The sequence below is a fragment of the Miniopterus schreibersii genome (genome assembly GCF_964146895.1).
Source record: "Miniopterus schreibersii genome assembly, chromosome: 8".
Lineage (NCBI taxonomy): Eukaryota > Metazoa > Chordata > Mammalia > Chiroptera > Miniopteridae > Miniopterus > Miniopterus schreibersii.
In genome coordinates this window covers 42,004,044-42,026,930 of record NC_138109.1, presented here as the reverse complement: position 1 = coordinate 42,026,930, position 22,887 = coordinate 42,004,044, and the positions used below count along the sequence as shown (strand labels likewise).

Sequence of the window (22,887 nt, the reverse complement as noted above, 5' to 3'; positions counted from 1 at the left end):
TGCTGCCACTTAGTTGTTAAGTGAACCTATAGCTCTTCTTAAAGTAGTTCTAATTTGGGTTTCTTCCATCCATAAGAATCTCTCTTGTTTCATCCTGGTCCAGAAGTCATGTTGTCCTGATGGGAGGTGCGCATCTGAGCCAGGGTCTGTGAGCGCTGAGCTTTGTCTGGATTAAGTGAATTAGTAGGAATATGATCTAAACAGAGTGCTTATGATTATGAATGATGGTTTCAAGGTTTTGGTGAAGGTAGCTGGGAAAAACACCTGATCAGTAAATGGACGTGTGTTTCTTTTTAATGAAATTTTAAAAAACCTGAAGTGGTGGTACAAGCAGCAGTGAAGTAGGGAAAGCTCAGTCAATGACTAGAACATGCTAGAATGGCCAACACTGGTTGTTTTCTTGGGTAATGATCATTGTAAAGTAAGCAACTGGATCTTACTCATCAGATACCTATTCCTTCTTCGTTTCAGGTTTATCTTGATGTATGCCACAGTGCTCTGCACTCAGTATAATTCTGCTCTTACAACTACAATAGTTGGCTGTATTAAGGTGAGTTGAAAAAATACTGTTATCTTTTGAGTACCTGCTTTATTTGAAAATGATTCCTCTAAAATAAGTCTGGCTATGGCTTTAAGCCCCATAATCCTTATTTCCTCACATATATATTTTTTTCTCAATAGTTTGACAAGTTGTGGTGATGGTTCTCTGACACAGTCTTGAAGAACTCAGGGAAGACATAATCTCTGCTTTCAGGCAGTTTAGCTCTGAGGAGTATGAAAAAGGGGAGTATGGAATCTTAGAGTAGAGAAAGAAGAGTTTGGCCTGTTTCTGACAAGGCAGATGGTGAGCTCAGTAGTGAGAGGCCTGTCTCTGTAACCCCTGGTGGGAACTGTTCTGTTCTCTGCCTCACTGAGTTCTGGCTGTTTTGTAGGGGAAGGATGCCTGCCAGAACTAATCAAGGGAGTTTTCCTATGTGTCAGCCAAACCTTAAATGGCCCACTTTTAAAACCCGTGTCTGACATTTCCAGTGATATCATTTCCTCCTGACCATTTTACTTGAGGGAGGCTCATTTGTCTTCAGCCTGGAGGGTCAAGTTGACTTGAATATTGAGCTGAAGTCTGTGGCTTGAAGCCTGAGGCCTCTTTCATCTGACTTTGTAATTCTAGTACTTGAAGATCCAAGAGGCCACAGCTTGCCTGAATTACAAATGAATTAGCAAGATAGGCTTGCTTTCTAAAAAAGGTAAAGCCTAGAGAAGTAGATCCTAGGTCACTTGGGGAAAGAGTGCAGTTGCCCTTGGGACCTCCTTTATGGTGCCCTGTTTGTCAAAAAGTGAGGGAAGTAGTTGCAGAGGTAAAGTTTTTACTGCTTTGCTGTGTTTCCCTTTGCACCCCCAATGGCGTGGTGTCCACATGAAACCACCCATTTAGAAACTAGGTTTGGGTTAAAACTTCAGAAGGTTTGTGACTTCATATCATGGAATTGGAGTGTTTGGTGTGAATAGAATTTTTTTTTTAAATATATCTTTATTGATTTCAGAGAGAGGCAAGGAGAGGGGTAGAGAGAGAGAGAGAAACATCAATGATGAGAGAGTTATTGATCGGCCGCCTCCTGCACACCCCCAACCGAGGATCGAGCCCGCAACCTGGGCATGTGCCCTGACTGGGAATTGAACCCCGATGGCCTGGATCCGAGGTCGAAGCTCAACCGCTGAGCCATGCCTGGCCGGGCTAGAATTCTAAATTAAGCTATAACAATCAGCTGTTTGAATTCCCTTGAAATCTAGAGACAGTTAATCTACACTCAAAGGTCTGTTTGTCTGATGTGGTTTTAGCCCCCAGAATTATCTCTCAGCTCTGTTTCTGTTTTGTAAAGTAAATCTTTAAGAGCAAAGTGGATGGCTTGCATCTTCAGAATAAGAACAGGGCAGTTGGTACCATGTTTTTAGCCAAAAAGAAGGATGGTACAGGAAAGCCTGTGTTTAATTTTAGTAACACAACTTATTTGCTAAATATTTCTTAGTGTACTTTCTTTATCATGATCAGCATGGGGTACAAATACAGTCATGCTCTCGTTAACATAAAGTCCAGTGCTTTTGATATTTCCTTCTCAGCACAGAACCCTATGGACTTAGTCCAAAGGGATCAGTTTTGTTTACAAGCTGTAGGGAGAGGGAAAAATTGGATTATCTGATTAATTTACAATTGCTGTTGCTTCTTACTGCCCTGTGGTATTTCTGTTGAAGGTGTTATACTGTCTGGCAGATGGGAGTACACGGAAGCTCTTGCTGTTTCAGTCTCATGGGTGACAGTGGAGCTTCTCTCATTAGCCTCTCAGTCATACCCTTTAGCTCAATCGTTGTTCCTCAAGGGGTTTTAAGCTGACTTCTGTGCTTGAAGATCCCAACCCCATAAACCCTTGGGCGAGCATTCCTTGTTTCTTAAGTGTGGTAGGAAAATTACTTAGGATAACTAATTAAAAATGGAAATTCCTAGGCCCACCTCAAATATACTGAATCAGAATCTCTAAAGTAGGGCCTGGAAATTATTGTCTTTAACAAGGTTTCCAAATAAGTCTCAGGTATTACTAAATTTTGAGAATTAGTTTTGAACTACCAGACTCTTTAGTACTTCCTGGTTGGTTCTGCTTTGGGGGCATTGGTGTCTTTTCCTGATAGCAAACCCTTGTTAGGTTGGCCTAATGTATGCTTAAGAGTTTTTCTAACTTCTGATTGGTTTTACACAATAAGGATTGGGTTCTCTGTCTTTTCCCTTTCTCAAGTTCCTTGGGCAATTATGCAAATTAACCTACCTTCTCCCTGGATCTTTGGATCTCTGTATTCTAAGAGAGGTCCTGTTATACATTTTCCCCAGTTGCCTACCGTTACATGGTATTTCATCCCCCCCCAACTCAAATAATTAAAAAGATCTCCTCTGAAGTAACTTGCTCTCTCAATCCTTGGACTTAGAAGAGGTTGACATAATTTTGAATGCTCAAAGGGCACTCCATTTAAATATAATTTTGAAGTTTGTTTTTGGCCTTTTAAAAACACTCTAGCTGCCCTGGCCAGTTTGGCTCAGTGGTTAGAGTGTTGACCTGCAGACTGGAGGGTCCCAGGTTTGATTACAGCATGTACCTCAGTTGTAGGCTCCATCCCCAGCCCTGGTGGGGAGGCAGTCTCTCTCAGGTAGATGTTTCCCTCTCTCTCCCTCCCTCTCTCTGAAAAGCAGTGGAAAAAAATATCCTCGGGTGAGGATTAAAAAAACAAACGAACAAACACAAAATCACTGTAACACTTTCCTGTCTGCTTCGGAGGCCTAATCTGGGAGAACGCAGGTACTGAAAGTGCTTATGACATTTCGCATTTATGGCAGCTGTAAAGGCAGAGAGGGATGCAGTGACTTACGAATGTGAAAGAATGGAGGTTAGAGAAGAACTGAATAACTTTGGAAAATTTTATTTCCCCTTTATGGTCTGAGTTTAATTAAAGGGAAGCCAGATAAGCAGAAGACATTCACACCTGGGAGTTTAAGGAAGTCAGGAGAGATGACTTAGTTATGCTACTTTGAGATGACTTCCCATGTGTTTTTTGAAGATACCAAGGAAGGTTCCTCTAAAAACTGTCTCATGTTGGTAATCTCCCCACCATCCCCTATGTCCTTTTCAAAAAGGAGGGAAAGATCCTTGCATGTCAGCAGGCTTTCCTTCCTCACTCTGCCCTCGCTAGTCCACAGTTATCTCAGTGGGAGAAAGAACATTCTTTTCTAAGGTTGCTAGATACGCCTTAGTGCTTTCTACCCTAGCAACAGCAGCGTTTCTCAATTTAGATTTATAAAGTCAGCCCATACCACAGAGCAGAGAAAGTTTGAGAACACCAGCTCTTGTTGATAATCTTGTTAGCATTTTTTAGTAGTGGTGAAAGCATTTAGCTTCTGTAGGGAAAAAGTTGGGAAAAGGCTAATGTCATTGTTTCCTTGTTAGTGTTCTTGCTCATATACGACACTCATTTTAGGATTGGTTGATTTTTGTTATTGTGTGCTTATTTGTTTTTGCATTAAGGATAGGTATTTGGGTCATAGCATGGGTGAATTTATATGAATATTTTAAAAGCTCAGTTAAACCTATGTAACAGTATATTGCCTTTAATTTTAGAATATATTAATAACTTATATTGGAATGGTCTTTGGTGGAGATTATATTTTCACATGGACGAACTTCATTGGCTTAAATATCAGGTAAGTAAAAATATTTAAATATAACCACCTTGACAAGTGGGATTTGGGTACTCAAATAGTGTCACAGTAAGGTTGGGCTATTTAATGTCAAATGTGTGTTCATTTATTAAACAAACAGTTATGGAGTGCCTACAATATATTATATATTTAACATCTTAAGATAGTGCTTTTTGAGAAAGAGAGAAAATGGTTCCATATTTTATGCATAATAGTTGGGGAACCTTTTCTGGAAGTTGAACTCCTTTTACTTAGCTTTTCAAAGAATACACCTACCTTTATAGTATGCTAGATGGCAGTACACTGTTATTAAGAAAATGCAGGGCTAAAGAACACTAACTTTGTTAGAAATGTGTTATATGTGTCTGACTTTGGCCATATCACTGCATTTCTTTAGGCTTTATTTATCTTCATCAGTGAGGAGGGTGACTTGTATGAAAGATCTTTTTCAGCTGAAGAATTTTGAATCTCATGGTTTTAAACTTGTTTATCTGGTTAAAAATTCTCAGACCTCTGTCCTGAACATATGCTTGTGTACCTAATAGCCCACTTGATATCTCCAGCTGACATGTCCAATACTGAACTCCTTTTAGTTTCTCCAAAGTCTCTTCCACCCAAAGCCTCTGCATCTCAGTTGATGGAAATGCCATCCTTCTACCCTTTCACTTCAAAAACCTTGAAGTCATCTTTGACTCTTCAGTCTTATACCCACTATCTAGGGTGTTAGAAAATTCTGTTGGCTCTACCTCAGAATATATTCAGAAAAAGACCACTTCTCACCACCTGCATTCCTCCCATCATCATCTAAGCCACCAGTATCTCTTGCCTAAATTACTTTCTAGTTTCTACACTTGTCCCTGGTTTGACTCATTTCCCACCCACCACAGCCACCAAATCCCGTCCCACAGTTCTCAGTGGAGTAGACAGTATATTCCTTATAAAAGGTAAGTCAGAATATACCACCCTTCTGTTTACCCCTGCCCCAGGCTCTTCATGTCCCGAAGTCCTGACAAGGCCCTACAGGATCTACCTCTTTACCTCTCTAATTTCAGCTCCTGCTTCTCTTCTCCCTCACTCCACTTCATCCACATAGGTTTCCTTGCTGTTCCCTTAAAGTGGGTGTATGCTCACTTTAGGGCCTTTGTATAGGCTAGTTCCCTACCTGGAACACTGTACTGCCAGATACTTGCATGGGTAACTCCTTTACACCTATAAATTTTTGCTCAAATGTTATCTTCTCAAGGAAGTCTACCCTGACCAACTTATTTGAGATTGCAACCTATGGGGGTAGGGGGAGTGTATAGGGGGGATAAATGGTAATGGAAGGAGACTTGACTGGGAGTGGTAAACACACAATACAATATACAGATGATGTATTGTAGAATTATATGCCTGACACCTATATAACTTTATTAACCAATGTCACTTCGATAAATTTAATAAAATTAATTAATTAAAAAATAAAATTGCAATCTACTCTTCCCCTTTTGATACTTCCAAACCCTTTTATTTTGCTTTTCTATTTACCTTTTCTAGGATACTTACTTTCTTTCTAATATACCATATAATTTGCTTATTTATATTTATTGCTTACGTTCTAGCTCCCATGCTAGAATGTGACTCCCATGAGGGTAGGCCTCTCAGCCTCTATTGCTTACTCAAGTTTCTCAAGCTCCTAGAATGAAGCCTGGTAGTTGCTGAGTAAATATTTGCTTTATGAATTCTATGTGGATGAATTCTGTGTGGATTGCTGAAAAAGCACTTTGGGAACTATAAAGCTCTCTACTAGGATATGGTACTGTCGTCTTTCTAATTTGCAGCAAATTATTTAACCTCTCTGAGCTTTTATCTCTTCAAAGGTAAGTGATAACACCTGTTCTACCTTTCTTGTGGATCAATATGAGAATTTAACACAATTATTATTAATAGGTTAATAATTCATTGATGCTCCTTTCCTGACATCTTTTTTGCCACTATTGTTGACAGCCTTCTAGAGGAAAGATCGTTTTTCACTTGTAGAATTAGGCGTAGGTGGTATGGTGGGCATGTATGTGCATCTGGGAATTGCATGTTATAGAGAGAAGATGAGTAGTTGGGTCCAGACCTTGTTTGGAGTTGCAGTGCTGAAGCTTGCCATCTGTGTGACTTTGAGTTAGTTGTTTATCTTTTCTTAGCTTCAGTTTTCTTATGTGTTGGGGATGAAAATACCTACCTTTTTAGAGTTTTTAGAATAAAATAATGAGTCTAAAGTACCTAATTCACTGCTTGACATCTGTGCTTACTTAGTAAATGTCTGTTTCTTTCATTAAAATTTGTGAGGAAGGGCCAAGATATAAGGAGCAAAATGGTGAAACAGTTCTTACTTTGTGTGTGGCCTGAGTTTCATTCATTTCTTAAAATCTGGATTAAAGAATCATTATGACACTATATAGACCTGAGTCAGAAATGCCTTAATTTTTTTTTTTTGTCCCCTTAAAATAAATAACCTGATAGCCAAAATGAAGTAAAAGCTTCTGTTTTCATTTTTAGATCTCTACAGATTAAATCTCTTATAAGATAATCTTATAAAAAAGATTAGGTATCTTTTTTTTCACATTGAAAGCTATTTAAAATAACTTAAGTTCCTGAGTATATTGGAATGTTACAATTTATGTCATCCTAACATGTATCAAATCCAGCATCTTGAAAGTTCTTCCAGTGCAATTTCTGTCTCAAGATGTTGGATTAGGCTGACATAAGTAGGGCTCTGTTGAAAGTCTGGCTGTCTCCAACTCCCTCTAAATGCCTTTTTCCAGTGGCCAGTTACTAGGGTGCTCATCCAAGCCTAAGAAAGTAACAGAGAGGGTGGGAATGAATAGTGAAGGGTGGTGACAGAGAATGTTTCTGTACTTCTGTAAGTGGCTGGGCTCTGGCCTGCGCTTTGGCCTGAGTAATGTAGCCTCTCCAGGTAATGACATCATCGTCCTTGTAACAACCCAGGCTGAATTCTTAGAATCTCTGGAACTCATCTTTAGCTGTAATTCTTTTTTTTCTTCCATTTAAAAAAATTAATATAGACTTAAATACAGTAAAATCCATCCCTTTTAATGTGCAGTTTTATGAGTTCTGACAAATGCATAGTAATGTAACTACTACATCACATTCAAGATATGAAACACTTGTATCACCACCACCCCAAAATCTCCCCATGTCCCTTTCCATTGAACCTCTGCCCCTAATAAATACCTGTTTTCTATCCATGTAGTGTCCAGCATGCCATATAACAATAATATGTAGCTTTTGGTGTGACTGCTTTCATTTAACATATTCCATGTTGCATTTGAGATTTTATGTTGTTGCATATATCAGTAGTTTTTAATTTTTTATTGCTGAGTAGAATTCCATTTTGGATATATCATAGTTTATCCATTTACCAACTGAAAGACAAGTGTCCAGTTTTTAGCTGTTTTGTATTAGCTGCTAAAGCATTTGCTTAGAAGTTTGTGTGTGAGATAAGTTTCCATTTTACTTGGGGTAAATACCTAGGAGTGGATGGAATTCCTGGGTTGTATGGTAAGTGTATCTTTATGAAAAATTTCCTCTTTTTTGAAAGTGTCTATACCAATTAGGTTATCTGAAAACTCTTAGGCAGATAGAATGATTCACATCCTGGCCAGAATTCTGTGACTAAGATACTTCTATTTTTAAAGTATGTGTACAGACCAACACTTATCTTAGTATAGAGAGGACATAAATAGATCCCTGGGAAGGCAGCAGATAGGAAGTTAATGTTTGTTGAGTACCTAGTAGATGACGGCTACCTTTATAGTGCCATCTCATTTAATTACCCCCCAGTTCACATAGTAATGAAATTGAGGTTCAGAGAGGTGAAATAACTTGCCCAAAGTCACACAGCTGCCATAGTAAGAATCAGAGCTGAGATTCTAACCCTGATTGGACTTTAAAAATATGCCCTATAATTTAACCATGTGAAGGCACATGGGATAAGAGGTTAGAATGGCTCCGTTTTGTTTTGAATGTTTGCAGTCTCCCTGCTGGCTTCCTGCCTGATCTGTTTATCCTCTTGCCCTTGCAGGCAGCATGAGAACCAGGATTGCTTAACCCTTTCTGTACACTTATTAAAGGAAGTGACTACTTAGTGCATGCAAAGCCTTAGACTAATTTTCATCCTCAGGGAATTTGTAATCTAGCTGGGAAGAGTTACTCATAAACAAATGTATCGTAGGTACCTGCCAGGCACCAAACATTGTTTCAGGCAATGGAGATAGAGCTGCTATCAAAACTGGTCAAAACCCTCTTCCTTCATGGAGTTTTCCTTCTAGTAGAGGAGACAGCAAATGAAGGAAGAGATAATTGAGTGACCTGTTTGCTGGTGACAAATGTTGGCTGTGAAGAATATATAGGCAGCACAGCTGTCTCTGGCTGGTGAGACAGAAGAGAAAAGGCTCCCCAAGCAGCTGCTGTGTGGGAGTTAAGATGGGGTGTCCCTTGTTGCTGTAGGAAGACTGTACCCAGAGGTACATTAAATTATGGGGTGGGAAATATGTATGTTCAGAAATAGCAGTAGAAGTCAAACTGTTTTGGTTCATAGGTTTTGAATTGGGTTGACATTTTACGTATGGAAGGCGGGTCTAAGAGGCAGAGCTACCTGGCTGGACACATGAACAAACGTGTCAGCTACAAGGAGAGATGGAGACTGCTGTCCTTTAGTACTCTAATGCCCTGGCCATGAAGGTGCTATACTGAAGGCATTTTTAGTATGTATTTGTAGAATGGCTCTCTCATCGTCTGTGGCTGTTAAATGTGTCCATGGCTATAGGTCTAGGAGAGGCAGGTTGAGTTTGCATGGCTCTGGAAGACCAGCAGGGGATCAGAGCAGAGGAGGGGCCCTGTTCAGCACTTTCCTATCCTTCTTGCATTATTCTAACTAGACCCCTGTCTGCGGGGCACAGTAGCTTTTTCTTTTTCTTCTGTTTATTTCCTGGCTGTGTCTGCCACAGCGCGTCTCAGTGAATTCAGTAGTACTGTGTGATCTGAATATTAGGCAGATGGAGAATTGCTTGAGATTTTAAAAAATGAATATTTAGGATGGTTGGATATAGAAATACCAATTCCAAAGTACCAGAAGTTATCAAATTTCATGTGAATGTTTATGGTGCCAGACTAATGAGAAGTTCTTTTTTTGTAGTAGAAGATCCTGATTCACAATTATTGGGTAGTGATGTATAAAAAGTCAGATGTAGTTCCCCCCTAAAATCTAGGCTTTTCCCTTTCATTTCCTGTCCTCGTCTTCCCCTCCTCCCCGTTTCCCTGCATTCCCAAAGCTGCTCAGAAGCAATTTTAAAGTTTATCCTTGAATAGTGCAGGTTTGAACTGTGTGGGTCCGTCCACGTGTATGTGGGTTTTTCTTTTCTTTTTTTTTTTCTTTTTTTATAATTTTTTTGTTTAAAGTATTACAGATGTCCCTTTTTCTCCCCAATGACCTTTCCCCCCTGTTCCTTCCCCCTTCCCAGTCCCTCTCCCCACCATTGTCCGTGTCCTTGGGTTGTACATATATGCATATAAATTCTTTGGTTACTCTCTCCCCCTCCACCCCCTCTCCCCCTTCCCTCTGACATTTCGTCAGTCTCAAAATGCTTCCATGTCATTGAATCTATTCTGCTCGTCAGTTTATTAAGTTCTTTAGATTCCACGTATAAGCGAGATCATGTAATATTTTTCTTTCACTGCCTGGCTTATTTCACTTAGCATAATATTCTCCAGGACCATCCATACTGTCCCAAAGGGTATGAGATTCTTCTTCTTCACAGCTATGTAGTATTCCACGGTGTAAATGTCCCACAACTTTTTAATCCACTCATCTGCTGATGGGCACTTGGGCTGTTTCCAGATCTTAGCTATTGTAAACTGTGCTGCTGTGAACATTTTTCAATAAATATGTACAGTACTATATGTGTTCTCTACCGTATTTTCTTAATAACATTTTCTCCTCTAGCTTACTTTACTATAAGAATATGGTATATAATACTTATACAGAATATGTGTTAATTGACTGTTTATGTTATCAGTAAGGCTTCTAGTCAGCAGTAGGCTATTGGTAAAGTTTTTGGGGCGTCAAAAGTTATATGTGAATTTTTGATTGGGTGTCTGCACCCCTAGCCCCCCATGTTGTTCAAGGGTCAGTGGTATGGTATCCCTTTCCAAAGCATCACTGCTTGGCACACAGTATTCCTGTGATGAATATTCAGTTCTCATCAGGTGATGCAGGAAAGGGCATTTCTGATAATGATCAGCTTAACAGGAGGGTCAAAGGTTATCAGGAATAAAGAGGAGATGAAAAATGTTTATTGCCTCTTATTGGAACTTGTGAATATCTGAACTCTCTGTGCTCTGCATTCTCCAGAGTACAGTATTCTCTCTGTTTGGATTTGCTTTGGTTATGAGGCAACAGTGTGCCCCTCTTGCATCAGGTTAAATCTGATTATACCACCATATCTTTTGTTAACATGGCATTTCGCCTCTGGTTGGTGAGTATCAGAGCTCACAGAGAAGGAATGAATATTTCCTGATTGCTTAACTGTGTGCCAGGTTTGGGGCCTGGCTCTTCATGTGTGCTCTCACCTCAAAGAAGCCTAGATGGATAGTATTATTCTTATTTACAGAAGTAAAATCTCAGAGAAATTAACAAATTTGCCCAGGGGTACAGAGCTATCAGTATATTCAAGATTTGAACCAAGGCCTGACTCCAGAGTCCATGTTTCTTCATTATACTAACTGCACTGACAAGCGTAGAGTCCAGGATCACCCTAAGGACTAAGCCTGGAATAAGTTCCGTGTCTTCTATCCTGCATGGCTCCATTATTTCTATCCAGGTGGATTCTGCTTGACAAGTGCATCAAAGGTAATCTTGACAGGAAAAAATACAGAGAGCATTGCTATGTTTTAAGTTTTCATAGGAGTGGGAATCTAGTGGAGGGTAGGATGGCAGAAGGAAGGGGCATTCCTTCCACTTTGTTGGGGCATAGAGTGGGGTTGAGGCACATGGAAATTGACTATCGTGTATGTACAGTGAACCTGAAGAGTGTTGAGCTTTAGTCCGGAAGGCTACAGTTAACCATCTCCTTGGGTCCTAGCCCAGCTGCCAGAGAAAAGTCATCTACTTGATGCACTAGAAAAATAAGAACCGTTTCCAGAAGAGTCACATAAAATTAAAAAAAAAAAAAAAAGAGAGAGAAGGAAGGAAGGAAGGAAGGGGAAAGGAGGTGGGTGGGAATAAAGCTACCAGATGAAGAAGACGAAGCTCTGTGAACACTGGCACAAGGATTGGGGTAATGAGGTTTCTTACTTTGAATTGGGCCATAACCGATATTCCATCCAGCAATTATTTACTATGCTGCTACAAAGTGCCAGACCTGTGCAAGGGACTCTGCAGAGCTAAGAGTAAGGCTTTGGGACATTTACAGGCTGATGGGAACAAAATAAGGATAGGTACCTGCAATATCGATTGGAGCAGGGGTCATAGAGAGGAAGCCATTTCAGTAGGAACAATTGGACTAACAGGGTTTTATTCGGGTCTATCATTAACATGCTTTGTGACCCTGAGCAAGTTATCTTTTGACTCTGGGACTCAGTGTTTGTTATCTGCAGAGATATTGTACCTTGCAAGAATATTGCAATAGCAAATGTATGTAAAATACTTGACATGTAGTAGACTTTAGTAAATGGCCACAATTTGATTATTAAGTGCTGTGAGTGCCTGATCTTCCTTATTTTCTGGAGCTAGGCATCTCTCACCTTGCTGTAGCTGGTCGGGGCTGCGGCTAGGACACCAAAGTCCAGAGGAAAATGGAACTAATTTCAAATAAGCAGTAAATTTGTGGGCCAAGTGGTCAAGCAGAAGGTAGGGGCCAAACCTAGGGCAGGGACATCTGAAAACAGAGCCCAGGCCAGGCTGCCAGCTGGAGACCCAAGGGAGTCATGGGTGGCAGGCTCAGTGGGAGAGCAGGTCAGGGCAGTTCAGAGTGTTAGCTCTCTAAGCTCCTCCACCAATCTTTCAGTTGTGATTGGGGTAGGAAGCTCTATATTGCAGGTGGGCTTGAGGTCCCCACAGAGAATAGATAAGAGTAATCACTGTCCCAGAAGAGTGACCCTTCCTGGCGGTAGGTATGGTAGACAAGTGAAGGGTACTAGCAACCAACTCAGAGGCTGAGAGCTCAGATAATGGGTTTTCCACTGCAAACTTGATTCTCGTCAGAGAAAAACCAGCTCTGTGAATCTCCCAGGGTCTGCATGTTTAGTTATTAATTGGGATGATTTTCATTTTTATTAAAAATAACTTGCTTTGAATGATTATTTTCAGAAATACAGAAAATACAAATAAAAAAGAAATCACCTATAATTTTACCATCCAGATGTAACTATTGTTAATATTCTTGCGTTCCTTCCAGACTTTATTCTGGTGCATATCAATATACATATTCTGTTCATTTAAATAAAATGGGATTAGGTAATAAGGTTTTGTGAGATTTTTTTCATTTAAGATGTCATTTTAATGGATGCATAGTATTCTGTTGTGTGAATTTTATATAATTTCTTGCTGTGGGACATCTACCCTTTAACTTTCTGCTGTTATAAATTTTATGGTAAACACTTTGTCGATAAGTCTAAGAGGATATACACAATTCATCAATGAAAGTAGATTGCTAGGTCAAAGGATAAGCAGAATTCTAAGGTTTTTGATTTCAACAAATTGTCTTCCAAAAGCTTGTATAAAATTGGCACTCCTGCTGACAAGTCTGTGCAGACATTCATTTTTCCCAAAGTGTCAACAACAGTGGATAATACCAGGATAGGGGAGTGTGTCTAGTTCTATAGGTGAAAATGCTGTATCTGTTTTAATTTTAGGTGCCATTGATTTATATAGGTAGCTCTACCCCTCACACCAGTCTCCCTTACATTTGCCATTCCTTCCTTCCTCCCTGATGGTGATTTTCTATTTTGCAGCATTGCTGGGAGCCTGGTGTATTCCTACATCACTTTCTCTGAAGAGCAGCTAAGCAAACAGTCGGAGGCCAGTAACAAGCTGGACATTAAGGGGAAAGGAGCAGTATGACCAGAGGATTGCTTCACCGACGTAGGCCCAAGATTCTGATCAGCTTGGAACACTGGCAATTTTTACACAGATACTGAGGTGTCTTGATTATGGAGAAAATACTATTCCTTTGCACTTATACAATCTGAGGATTGATTGCTGCCTTTTAACATTTTATGAGAGAAACTTATAATTGACTCTATTTTAAATATGCCATTTGAATTAATTTATATCAGACTGGAAAACACACCGGGCTTTTTAATTTATTTTTCTTCTGTGCCGACAGTGAAACATCAGTGTTTTGAAACTATTTTATTCCATACTTTGATATCCAGGTGTCCCTGAGAGCTGCATGTATGAAGTGCTCCAACTGGAGCCTCATCATTCAAATCGTTGCTGTGTCTGGAGGCAGGTTTAGCCTTCCTTCTGCTGGCAAGGCGGGGAGTATTGGAAATTTCTCTTTGAATTATATTTCTTAATGATTGCATTTTCTTCATAAGGAAAGCATCACTGCATTTGCCAAAGACAACAACTTTGGCGCTAAAAAACTTGGCGGGGCTTTGAGGTGTGTTGCTTTCCATGTTGGCTTTCCTCAGAACCCCTGGGGTGAGCAGAGTGCGTCCAGTGAGAGTTTGCTGTCCCCTCTTTTGTGGGATGGGTAACAAAGGGGTGGAGAATGTAGACCTTTCACTCACTTACCCATCTGTCTGATTCATTCATTCAGCTAAAATGTAGTGAGTGTGTAGTGTGTGCCAGGCATTGTGCTAAGTTCTGGGGGTGCAGACATGTTTTAGAAGTAGTTGAATTTTCTCACTGCTGTACTGACCGAGGATAAGACAGAGAACTTAGCTCTGTTGGTCCATTCAGAAGATGTAACTGTGAACAAGTCACAGAACTTTTTTCAGTTTTCAGAAACTAAAGATCTCTACCTGGGGTTAGAAGCACCTTCCCTACCTAACCCACAACCGTGTGAAACCAAATGCTGCAGTGTGAGGTCCCGTGCGTGCGAAGGGCTGCATTTTGTGAACCATACAGCCCAGCCCTTCTCTGAGTGAGAATGGCAGGCAGGCAAGGTGACCACCATACATTTCCCTGTGCTTCCCTTTTCTGGCTTTAGTTGCTACTCTTTTTACTCCTCTTTAAATCAATAGGACTGGGTCTTACATTTCTGAATGTATTGGCCTGAGGGGAAAGGCTGGTTAGATGTTTCTGTGTTGTTGAGGTTTAGTCTTTCTCTGGCAGCATCAGTGTTGGACTCATCACCTTCCTTTTTCCTTAAATGGCATGAGCATACCTCTCTCCTTTGGTTATTGCCGCCTGCATTCTTTGTCCTTTGGCTCACTTAATGAGGATGCCAGCTTCTCTCAAGACCATGCTGCATTCTGGGGGAGCAGCTATGAATGGACATGGAATTGCCTCTTTGGGCAGGCGGGGTGTTAAACAGTTCTGTGACTTGACTCAGATACATGCTGACTTTGGGCTGAGGGAGTGTACGGGAGGCTGGTGCCTTTGAACTGGTGCACACACCACTTTCCAGTTCATTGGGTGTAGCCTCCACTGGGCTCCTTTGACCTAAACAATGAGTATTTTGGTGCTTCAACAGGGCACCTGGAAGATTTTGATGTTTGTATTTTTGAAAAATTATATTGAGGTCATTTTCATATTTATGTTTTTCCCTTATTTTGCTTTGTCTTTATTAAAGCCTGTCCAGTGGTGCTGGGTCCTCATGGCCAACTTCCAAGTTATAAGCTCCATGTAAGAGGTCCTAAGGCTCCCTTTTTTCCAGTACCAGCTGATATGAGGAAATTCTGGTGGGAGCATAGGATGTTATCTTGTATAAGATGGTTCTTACTGCCCCTGTTTTACCAGTGAGAAAACAAGAAAGTAGGTGATTTGCTAATTAGTCCAAATTTATGTTTTTTTCCATTGAATCATGCTGCCATTAATGAACTGCCCCTTTCTGAGGCAGTAAGGGATGCTGGCTGAATTAGCTTGAGCTCTTTCAGGGAGGAAAGCAGTTGATTGAATTTGGAGTTGGAGAGGAATAGGCTTTGCAAAATCAGGGAGCTCTATCTGATGGATCACTCTGTATGCCAGAGCTTTTATCTAGCTTCCAGGCTGGCCACGTTGATAGGCACTGCTGGCTGTGACTGTTGCCTGCCATTGCCTGGGTTTGTCTGGGAACAGTGGAAAGGCATTGCGAGACCTAATTTTGGCAGTTCTGTTCCTTCTTTTAGCGGCATGAAGGAACTTTGACATTAGAAATAACTTGTAGAATTTCTCATCATGAAACACCTTTGGATGTGTTTAGAGGTGTTGAGCTAGAACCCCACCAGGAGGTGAATTGCCTCTTGGGGTCATCTGTCATCTCTTGAAGATCTGTCATCTCTCCAGGTTTGCCTGAGAAAATAATTTATAGATACAGCTTCGCTAAATGCACATCGATCTCAGGGCTCATAGCCTATGCCAGACTTCGACCAGATGCAATAGAACAACTTATAGCTTTTGCCCTGTACATGTTCTGACTCCTGGATGCCCCCTTCAACTGCCACCCACATTTTTGGAGTTTGCTTCAATTATGTGAGGCTTGGTTACAGCAGTACACTAGAGCTATATAGCATCACTCAGAATGTCTGGATTTTGCGCCAAGGTTGATATCTTACAAGTCAAAAAATTTGACCTATTAACTACCTCCTGGGAGGAAAAAGAGGCAGTATAGCGTTAAATCCTTAATTTGCCCTGTGAGACAGATGAGCTGTGGTGAGAATTCTGAAAGCCAAATTCTATGACTACTGGCTTCTCTCTTTTGGGTTAACAACAGTGAAGTCCTCTTAGCTGGTTTGCTTTTAGTCAGTGCCAGATTGATTTGAATAACCCTGGTTGGTGAGGCTACATATGGTCAACATGTTAGGTGATTTTCAATTACCTGATATGGCTGTTGACTTTATGAATCAGTCATTTGTAGGATCCAGCTTGCATGTAGGTTAAAAGTTTTCTGTATTACTATTGTACCAGACAGTCATCCATGGAAAGTTCAGGTCAGTGAAGCTGATACATGATCTTCATGGAAAGAATAATAGTTCCACATTTGACTGTGTTTGAATAGTACTTAGGAATTTAGGCTCGCCTTTGCTTCTGTTATCATGGCCTCATTCAGTGAGCAAAGATTTCCTGAGTATTTTATGACAGGCATTATGCTAAGTATTTTGTTTGGGATGGTAAAATTGTACTCAGAGACTGAGATTGTTTTTGCCAACCTTTTAACACATGTTCACTGTGGGAATTATAATAATTTCCTAAGCCAATAACAAAATAACGTACTCCAAAGCAATGGTAGATTAATTGCACTGCTGTTCCAGGCAAGGGAAGGTGAATGAAATAAAGTCCAAATTTAGTTGAGGTGTACCCTTTCTACAGGGTTGGTTCTTGGGAAAGACAGCTTAATCTACAGAGTTGCCTTCCAGCTGCCAGCACAGAAAAGAAAATCGCCTGTTGCTAGAGCAGATTGCTAGGGAACGGTGGCCCTGGTGTTGGCAGGCAAGATGTCCTTCTCTGAGTGGCTGCTGCAGGCTTCTGTCACTGCTGGTAAAAGAGGCGCCATTCCCGTGCTGGAGCTAGTGCCCAGTGGTCTTGGGAGAGCTATTTGGATCAGCAAAGGGTTACCTTGTCCGGACAGAACTCTCTAATAGACTTCATAAACTCTCTTCACAAACACAGCCCCTTGCCACAGCTGCTTCCTCGTCGGATGTTTTTTATTGATAAGCCCCCAGGGACACCCCTCACAGCTGAGGTGATGTCATCATGACACATCTTACTTCATTTTTATATCAAAACAGCTTTACTTTTTCAAAACAACTTAATTTTTGTCCTAAACAAGTAAATTTGAAATTATATCAAACCAATATACAGCAGTAAGCTCTGGGGAAACAGATGAGTAGGACATGGTTCTTGCTCATATTCTTTAATGAGAGCCTAACTGAAAGCAGCAGTTGAAGGATTTATCAGGATCACTGATTAGGGGGTGCCCACCATAAAGCCGAAGCTTTTTTTTACCTAAGAAGACTTTTATAGAATTCATACTAGTCTTTTGGCTCTGAGATGTGCCAGGCTTTTAGAATTCCATGACTATCCTGAGTCCCTCCTCCCTCTACTGCACCTATTCTTGCTTCCCCATAACTTTGTATTATCTGTTTCTCTTAATTGGTTTTTCCCTCCCTGAGGTGAAAATAATAATATTCAAAAGAAATGAGGTATTGGATATGAAACTACTCAGCACAATGCCTAGCACATATTAGGCACTTGGCAGATTTTGTTACTGGCAAAACAAGTTTCTTAAGTTGTGTTCTTTAAATGCTAGAGGCCTGGCCAATGTGTGTATTCCTTGAAAAGTGCGACCCTGTACTTTGTTGGCTTCCAGAATGCTTAAATAGTTTCTGTTCAAGGTCTGTTTTTAATACCTACTGGATATAACTGGCCATTGTGTGATGCAGGTGATTCCACTTGTTTTTTAAAAAGGATGAAATTACTCTTATATTTTGATGGTAATATTCAAAAAATAAAAATTACGCTATCTTAGAGGAAGATAATTACCCTTCACAATGGTGATTCAGTTAAAATTTTACCTGCTTGTCACCTTAAGGAGCTCCTTGCAGGCCCATCATTCCTCCTTCCATTCTCCGAATTAAATGCATTGATGATGTGCTGCGTCTGCATCTTGGTCCATCTCGGTTGTTGGTATTTGTGAACCTCTGGCACAATCCCTAAACCTGTCTTCTAGTGCTTACTGTGAGGATGCCACTTCGTCATGGTATGAAGAGATGTTGTATGGTGGGTTTGTTGTTTTTTAGTTTTCTTTTTTGAAAATACTTAATATAAATCTACTGGTTAGATTTATCGTCTCACAAAAATGTTTTTTAGAGATTATTTTGTTCATAAATGTTGCTTTCTCATGCTGGTGATCAACTGATTTTTGTCTATAAATGTTGGCCTATTATAGTATTTTTCAGTATAAATTCTATTTACCAAATGACCATTTTAGTGTTTTTAAGAGGTACTGAGGATTGAGATATGTAAATCAGGTGACATAAACAGGAAAATTATGTGCCTAAATATTTTTGTAAAGTTGTCAAATAAATACTTTTTTCTGAACACATGTATCTACACCATTTTGTTTATCTGTTCATCCTTTGATGGACGCTTGAGTTGCTTCCCTTTTGGCTATTGTGAATAGTGCTGCTGAACCCACATGGGCGTCTTAGTTTGTAACTGCACAGAACCTTATTTTCTTTAATCTGCCCTTTATTTTTATTTTTTCCCCTTTGACTCAAACTGGCCTCATCTAGCACCCTGACTCACTCACCTCCCTCTCCCTTAATCATTAAGCCCTTAGGACAGTGAGGTTCTGGTCAGCATCCAGTAGTCTTAGGAACAAAGTCCTGGGGCTATTGACTATTGAGACAGTTTTCAACCAAACTAAACATAATATCTTGGCCTCAGAATGATCCCGCAGAACAAATCCGTATGAAATTGAACAGAACAACTCCATGGTGGACATCAGGACCAAATGCAATGGCCAATTACCCCTACCCAGCACCAACCAATCAGTAGAGACCATGATCATAACTCCTTTAGTCACCATGATTAGTGACTTTTCCCCTGTATAATCCATCCCCTGGAAGCTATCAGGGAACTAGGTCTTTGATCATAAGCTACCTGTGACTGGGCATGGCACCATCTCCTTAAAAAATCCTTTCTTGACTGCAAACTCCTGTTCATGTCTTATTGGGCTTTGATGTGTACAGGCAAATGAACCCCTTCAGTTCAGTAACAAGTTTGGACTGCTGTAACATTACCATTGACTAGGTGCCTTAACCAATAAACATTTATTTCTTACAGTTCTAGAGGGATTCGTAAGATCAAGGTACCGGCAGATCTAGGGTCTGGTGAGAGAGCCCACTCCTGGATTTGGAGATGTCCATCTTCTCATTTCCTCACATGGTGGAGAGCAGAGAGAGGAAGCAAGCTGTATTTTGCCTCTTATTATAAGGGCACTAATCCTGCCAGGAGGGCTCCACCCTCATTTCCTAATTACCTCCCAAAGGCCCCATCTCCAAATACCATCATATTGAGGATTAGGGTTTTTGTATATAAAGAATTTTTTTAAGAGAGAGAAACATGTATTTGTTGTTCCACTTATTTACACATTCATTGTTTGATTCTTGTATGTGCCCTGACTGGGGATCAAACCTACAACCTTCGTGTATCAGGGTGACACTAACCAACTGAGCTACCAACTGAGCAAGGGCAAGATTAGGGTTTTAACATATGAATCTGGAGGGGACACAAAATCCATAGTAATGGTTATGCAAATATGCTTGCAATTCTTTTGGAATTACTAGGTCATATGGCAATTCTATTTTTAACTTTTTGAGGAACTGCCATATGGTTTTCCATCGTGGCTGTACTATTTTATATTCCCACCAGCAGTGCACAGGTGTTTCAGTTTCTCCACATCCTTGCCATCACTTGTTTTATTGATAGTAGCCATCTTAGTGTGAGATATTGCATTGTGGTTTTGATTTGTATTTTCCTGATGGTTAGTGGTGCTGAGTATCTTTTCATATGCTCGTTGTCAATTTATATACTTTCTTTGGAGAAATGTCTATTTAAATTGGATTTTTTGGAGGGTTGAGTTGTAAGAGTTCTTTATATATCCTGAGCTTTAACCCCTTATCAAATATATTTGCAAATATTTTCTCCCATTCTGTAGGTTGCCTTTTCACTCTTGCTGTGTCCTTTGATACACAGGTTTTTTAAAAAAGATGTTATTACTGATTTCAGAGAGAGGAAGGGAGAAATGGAAACATTAGTGACGAGAGTCATTGATTAGCTGCCTCCTGCGCTCCCCCCACTGGGGATCGAGCCCGAAACCGAGGTTTGTGCCCTGATCTGGAATCAGACCACGGTCTCGTGGATCATAGTCAATGCTCAACCTCTGAGCCATGCCAGCCGGGCTGATACACAGTTTTAAATATTGATGTAGTGCCGTTTATTTTTACTTTTGTTGACTATGCTTTTGGTGTCATATCCAAGAGATAATTGCCAAATCCATTGTCGTGAAGCTTTCCCCTATTTTTTCTACCAAGAGTTTTATATTTTAGGTCCTAATTTAGATCATTGGTCCATTTTTAGTTAGTTTTTGTATATGGTGTAAGGTAAGGATCCAACTCCATTCATGTGCATGTGAATATCCAGTTTTCCTGATACCAGTTGTTGAAGAGTCTGTCCCTAAGGCATGTGTTTTAATCAACTTTGAAAAGTCCTCTGAGAGTTTTACTTTTTTTCCTTTCTAATTGGTGCTCTTCTACTTAGTCCTTTGCTGGTTTCTTGTCTCGCTTGGATTTTGCACTCAGAGTTGTCAGTACTGGGAACTCCACAGAAGAGGCACTGTTGAGAGGAGCAGAGCAGAGAGCTGGTTCGTGTATCCACAGCAGGTGCGCAGTTACCAGGTACCTCCAGGACTTCCTCCCTGCAGCTCTCATCACGTGTTTGCTTATCCAGCCAGCCAGACTGAGCTAACTGGCGCCAGCACCAGCCTCTGACAGAAGCCTGGCACAACCATGTTTGACAAATGAAGCTCAGTGAGATACAATTGTCCAATATGGTTGGTGAACCCACATTCAAACCCTAATCAGTCTGACTCAAAAGACCTTTGCTCTTCATCACCCTACTAGGTTCTTGTTTCTCCTGGTCTGCTTATAATAGACTTGGTGGTACTAAGTTCATCACCACAATGTGCATGTCAAATGCCATTCTTCATTCAAAGTCCACACACCATGGATTTAAAACTTAGGCATGAGCTGGTAGCTGATTGAGTCTGAGAAGGCAAAGCAGGCCTGCTTTTCCAGCTGTGCCGATAGTGCCCTCTTGTGGTAACGGCTGCCATTGGAGGTAAATGATGGAAGGCGGTTTGCTTTCCGGGAAAGAAAAGCACTATTCCTTAGGGAGGCCCACTGTGTGCTTTCATGGAGTTACACCTTTATCATGCCTTTTCGCATTATAATACTTTACCATTGGCAAGTGGTGGCTTAATTAAGCAAGGCTAAGGAATTTGTCTAATTTGCCCTAGCTAATAAATTTAAATCTTTTATTGATTCCCAAATCTTTTCTTTTGAAAGAATTCCAGATCACATCCCTGTAATTAGGAGAATGCTGTCAGAAATGATCAAGAGTCCCTCCTCACATCTGCTTATGCTTAAGGTAATTATTTGAAGTGAATATTTTGAGGATAATATCTACCAATGATGACAGATTCTTGAAATTATCTGAGATATATATATATATAAGAATGGAAGAATATCATTTTTCCTGGCAAAGGTAGCAGAAACATTTTCTTAGAAAAATGGCATTTGAGCCGATTCTTCAAGGAGCACTAGGATTCAACTAAGATTGGAGGGGACAGCCATCTAGCATTCCAGGGCTGCTACATCTGCCTCTGTCGAGTTCATTCCCCCTTGATGTCTTCTTAGCACATGCCCTCACCTCCGTGGGCCTTCCCTGAGCAGTCTGTCTGAAATTGCCCCCACCACACACTGCTTCCTCCTCCCGCTTTATCTCCACAGGACTAATTTCCTCTAATCAAATGTAAGCTTTATGAAGGCAGCAATGTTGGCCTGTTTTGTTTACTGTAGTGTCCCTGGCATCTAGGACAGTGCTGAGCACATTGTAGGTACACAGTGAATATTTCCTGAATGAATAAATAGTCAATTAATAGCTATACTTTTTGAGCTCAGCAAGGCAGAAACATGGCCTCGTCTTCATTTTAGATCATGCCAGCTGCATGATTTGAATGGTATACTGTAGATCAGGTGTTGACAAATTCAAATCTTACAGGAGCCAGGCAGGTAAAAAGTGTGACTCTGAATTCATGAATGCAATCAATTAATGCAACAGTGTTAAGGCTTGTGCCTACCTGCTTAAAGGTACTCAAATTAAAACTAAACAAAAAGCCTGCCAGCTAGATTTGGCCCACTGGCTATCAGTATGCCTAAATGGAGGAACTACTATAGGTCAGATCTGCACTACAGCAAGGTCACTGAGGATGCTGTTCAGATCACTGGGGGGTTGGGGGTCAAAGAAGGGCAGGGCTGTCCAGATAAGTCCATCAGCTAGAGAAGGCAGCTGCACAGTCCTGGTGAGAAATGATAGGGTCCTAAAGCGTACTCGTGAAATCATAGAAGAGAAACAAGATTTATTTAAGGAGATAGAACAGGTGATAATAAAAGCTGCTTCTATTTTTTCATTTCTAAGGAAAGCTTCAGTGATGAATTTATTTTTTATAAATCTAATGTCTTCAGACCTTTTGAACTTCAGGGAACCAAACGTGAACATTTTTTTAAGGTATTTAACTCGGGTTTCCAAATGTTTTCCAAAAAGGTAATATTTGAAGTGTAGCGATGGGATAGAGTACTTGCTCTGCCACAGTAAAAATAAATTTACTGAGCATCTGCTACATGCTATGTAGGCACTTTTTCTTAGCACCTTACATATTGATACATTTTTA

The 22,887-nt window shown here is 40.4% G+C and overlaps 1 protein-coding gene across 2 annotated transcripts in view; it reads left to right on the top strand.

The window, feature by feature from the left end:
• SLC35D1 (solute carrier family 35 member D1) overlaps positions 1-18,473 on the top strand; it is a 41,547-nt gene extending 23,074 nt beyond the window's left edge. For both annotated transcript variants that reach the window (XM_081144467.1, XM_081144466.1), the window contains 3 exons: positions 472-550; positions 4,155-4,237; positions 13,238-18,473. In XM_081144467.1, coding sequence (XP_081000593.1) covers positions 472-550; positions 4,155-4,237; positions 13,238-13,346 — 271 coding nt within the window. In that variant the 3' untranslated portion in view covers positions 13,347-18,473. The remainder of the gene's footprint in view (positions 1-471; positions 551-4,154; positions 4,238-13,237) is intronic.
• The last annotated feature ends 4,414 nt before the right edge of the window (positions 18,474-22,887 follow it).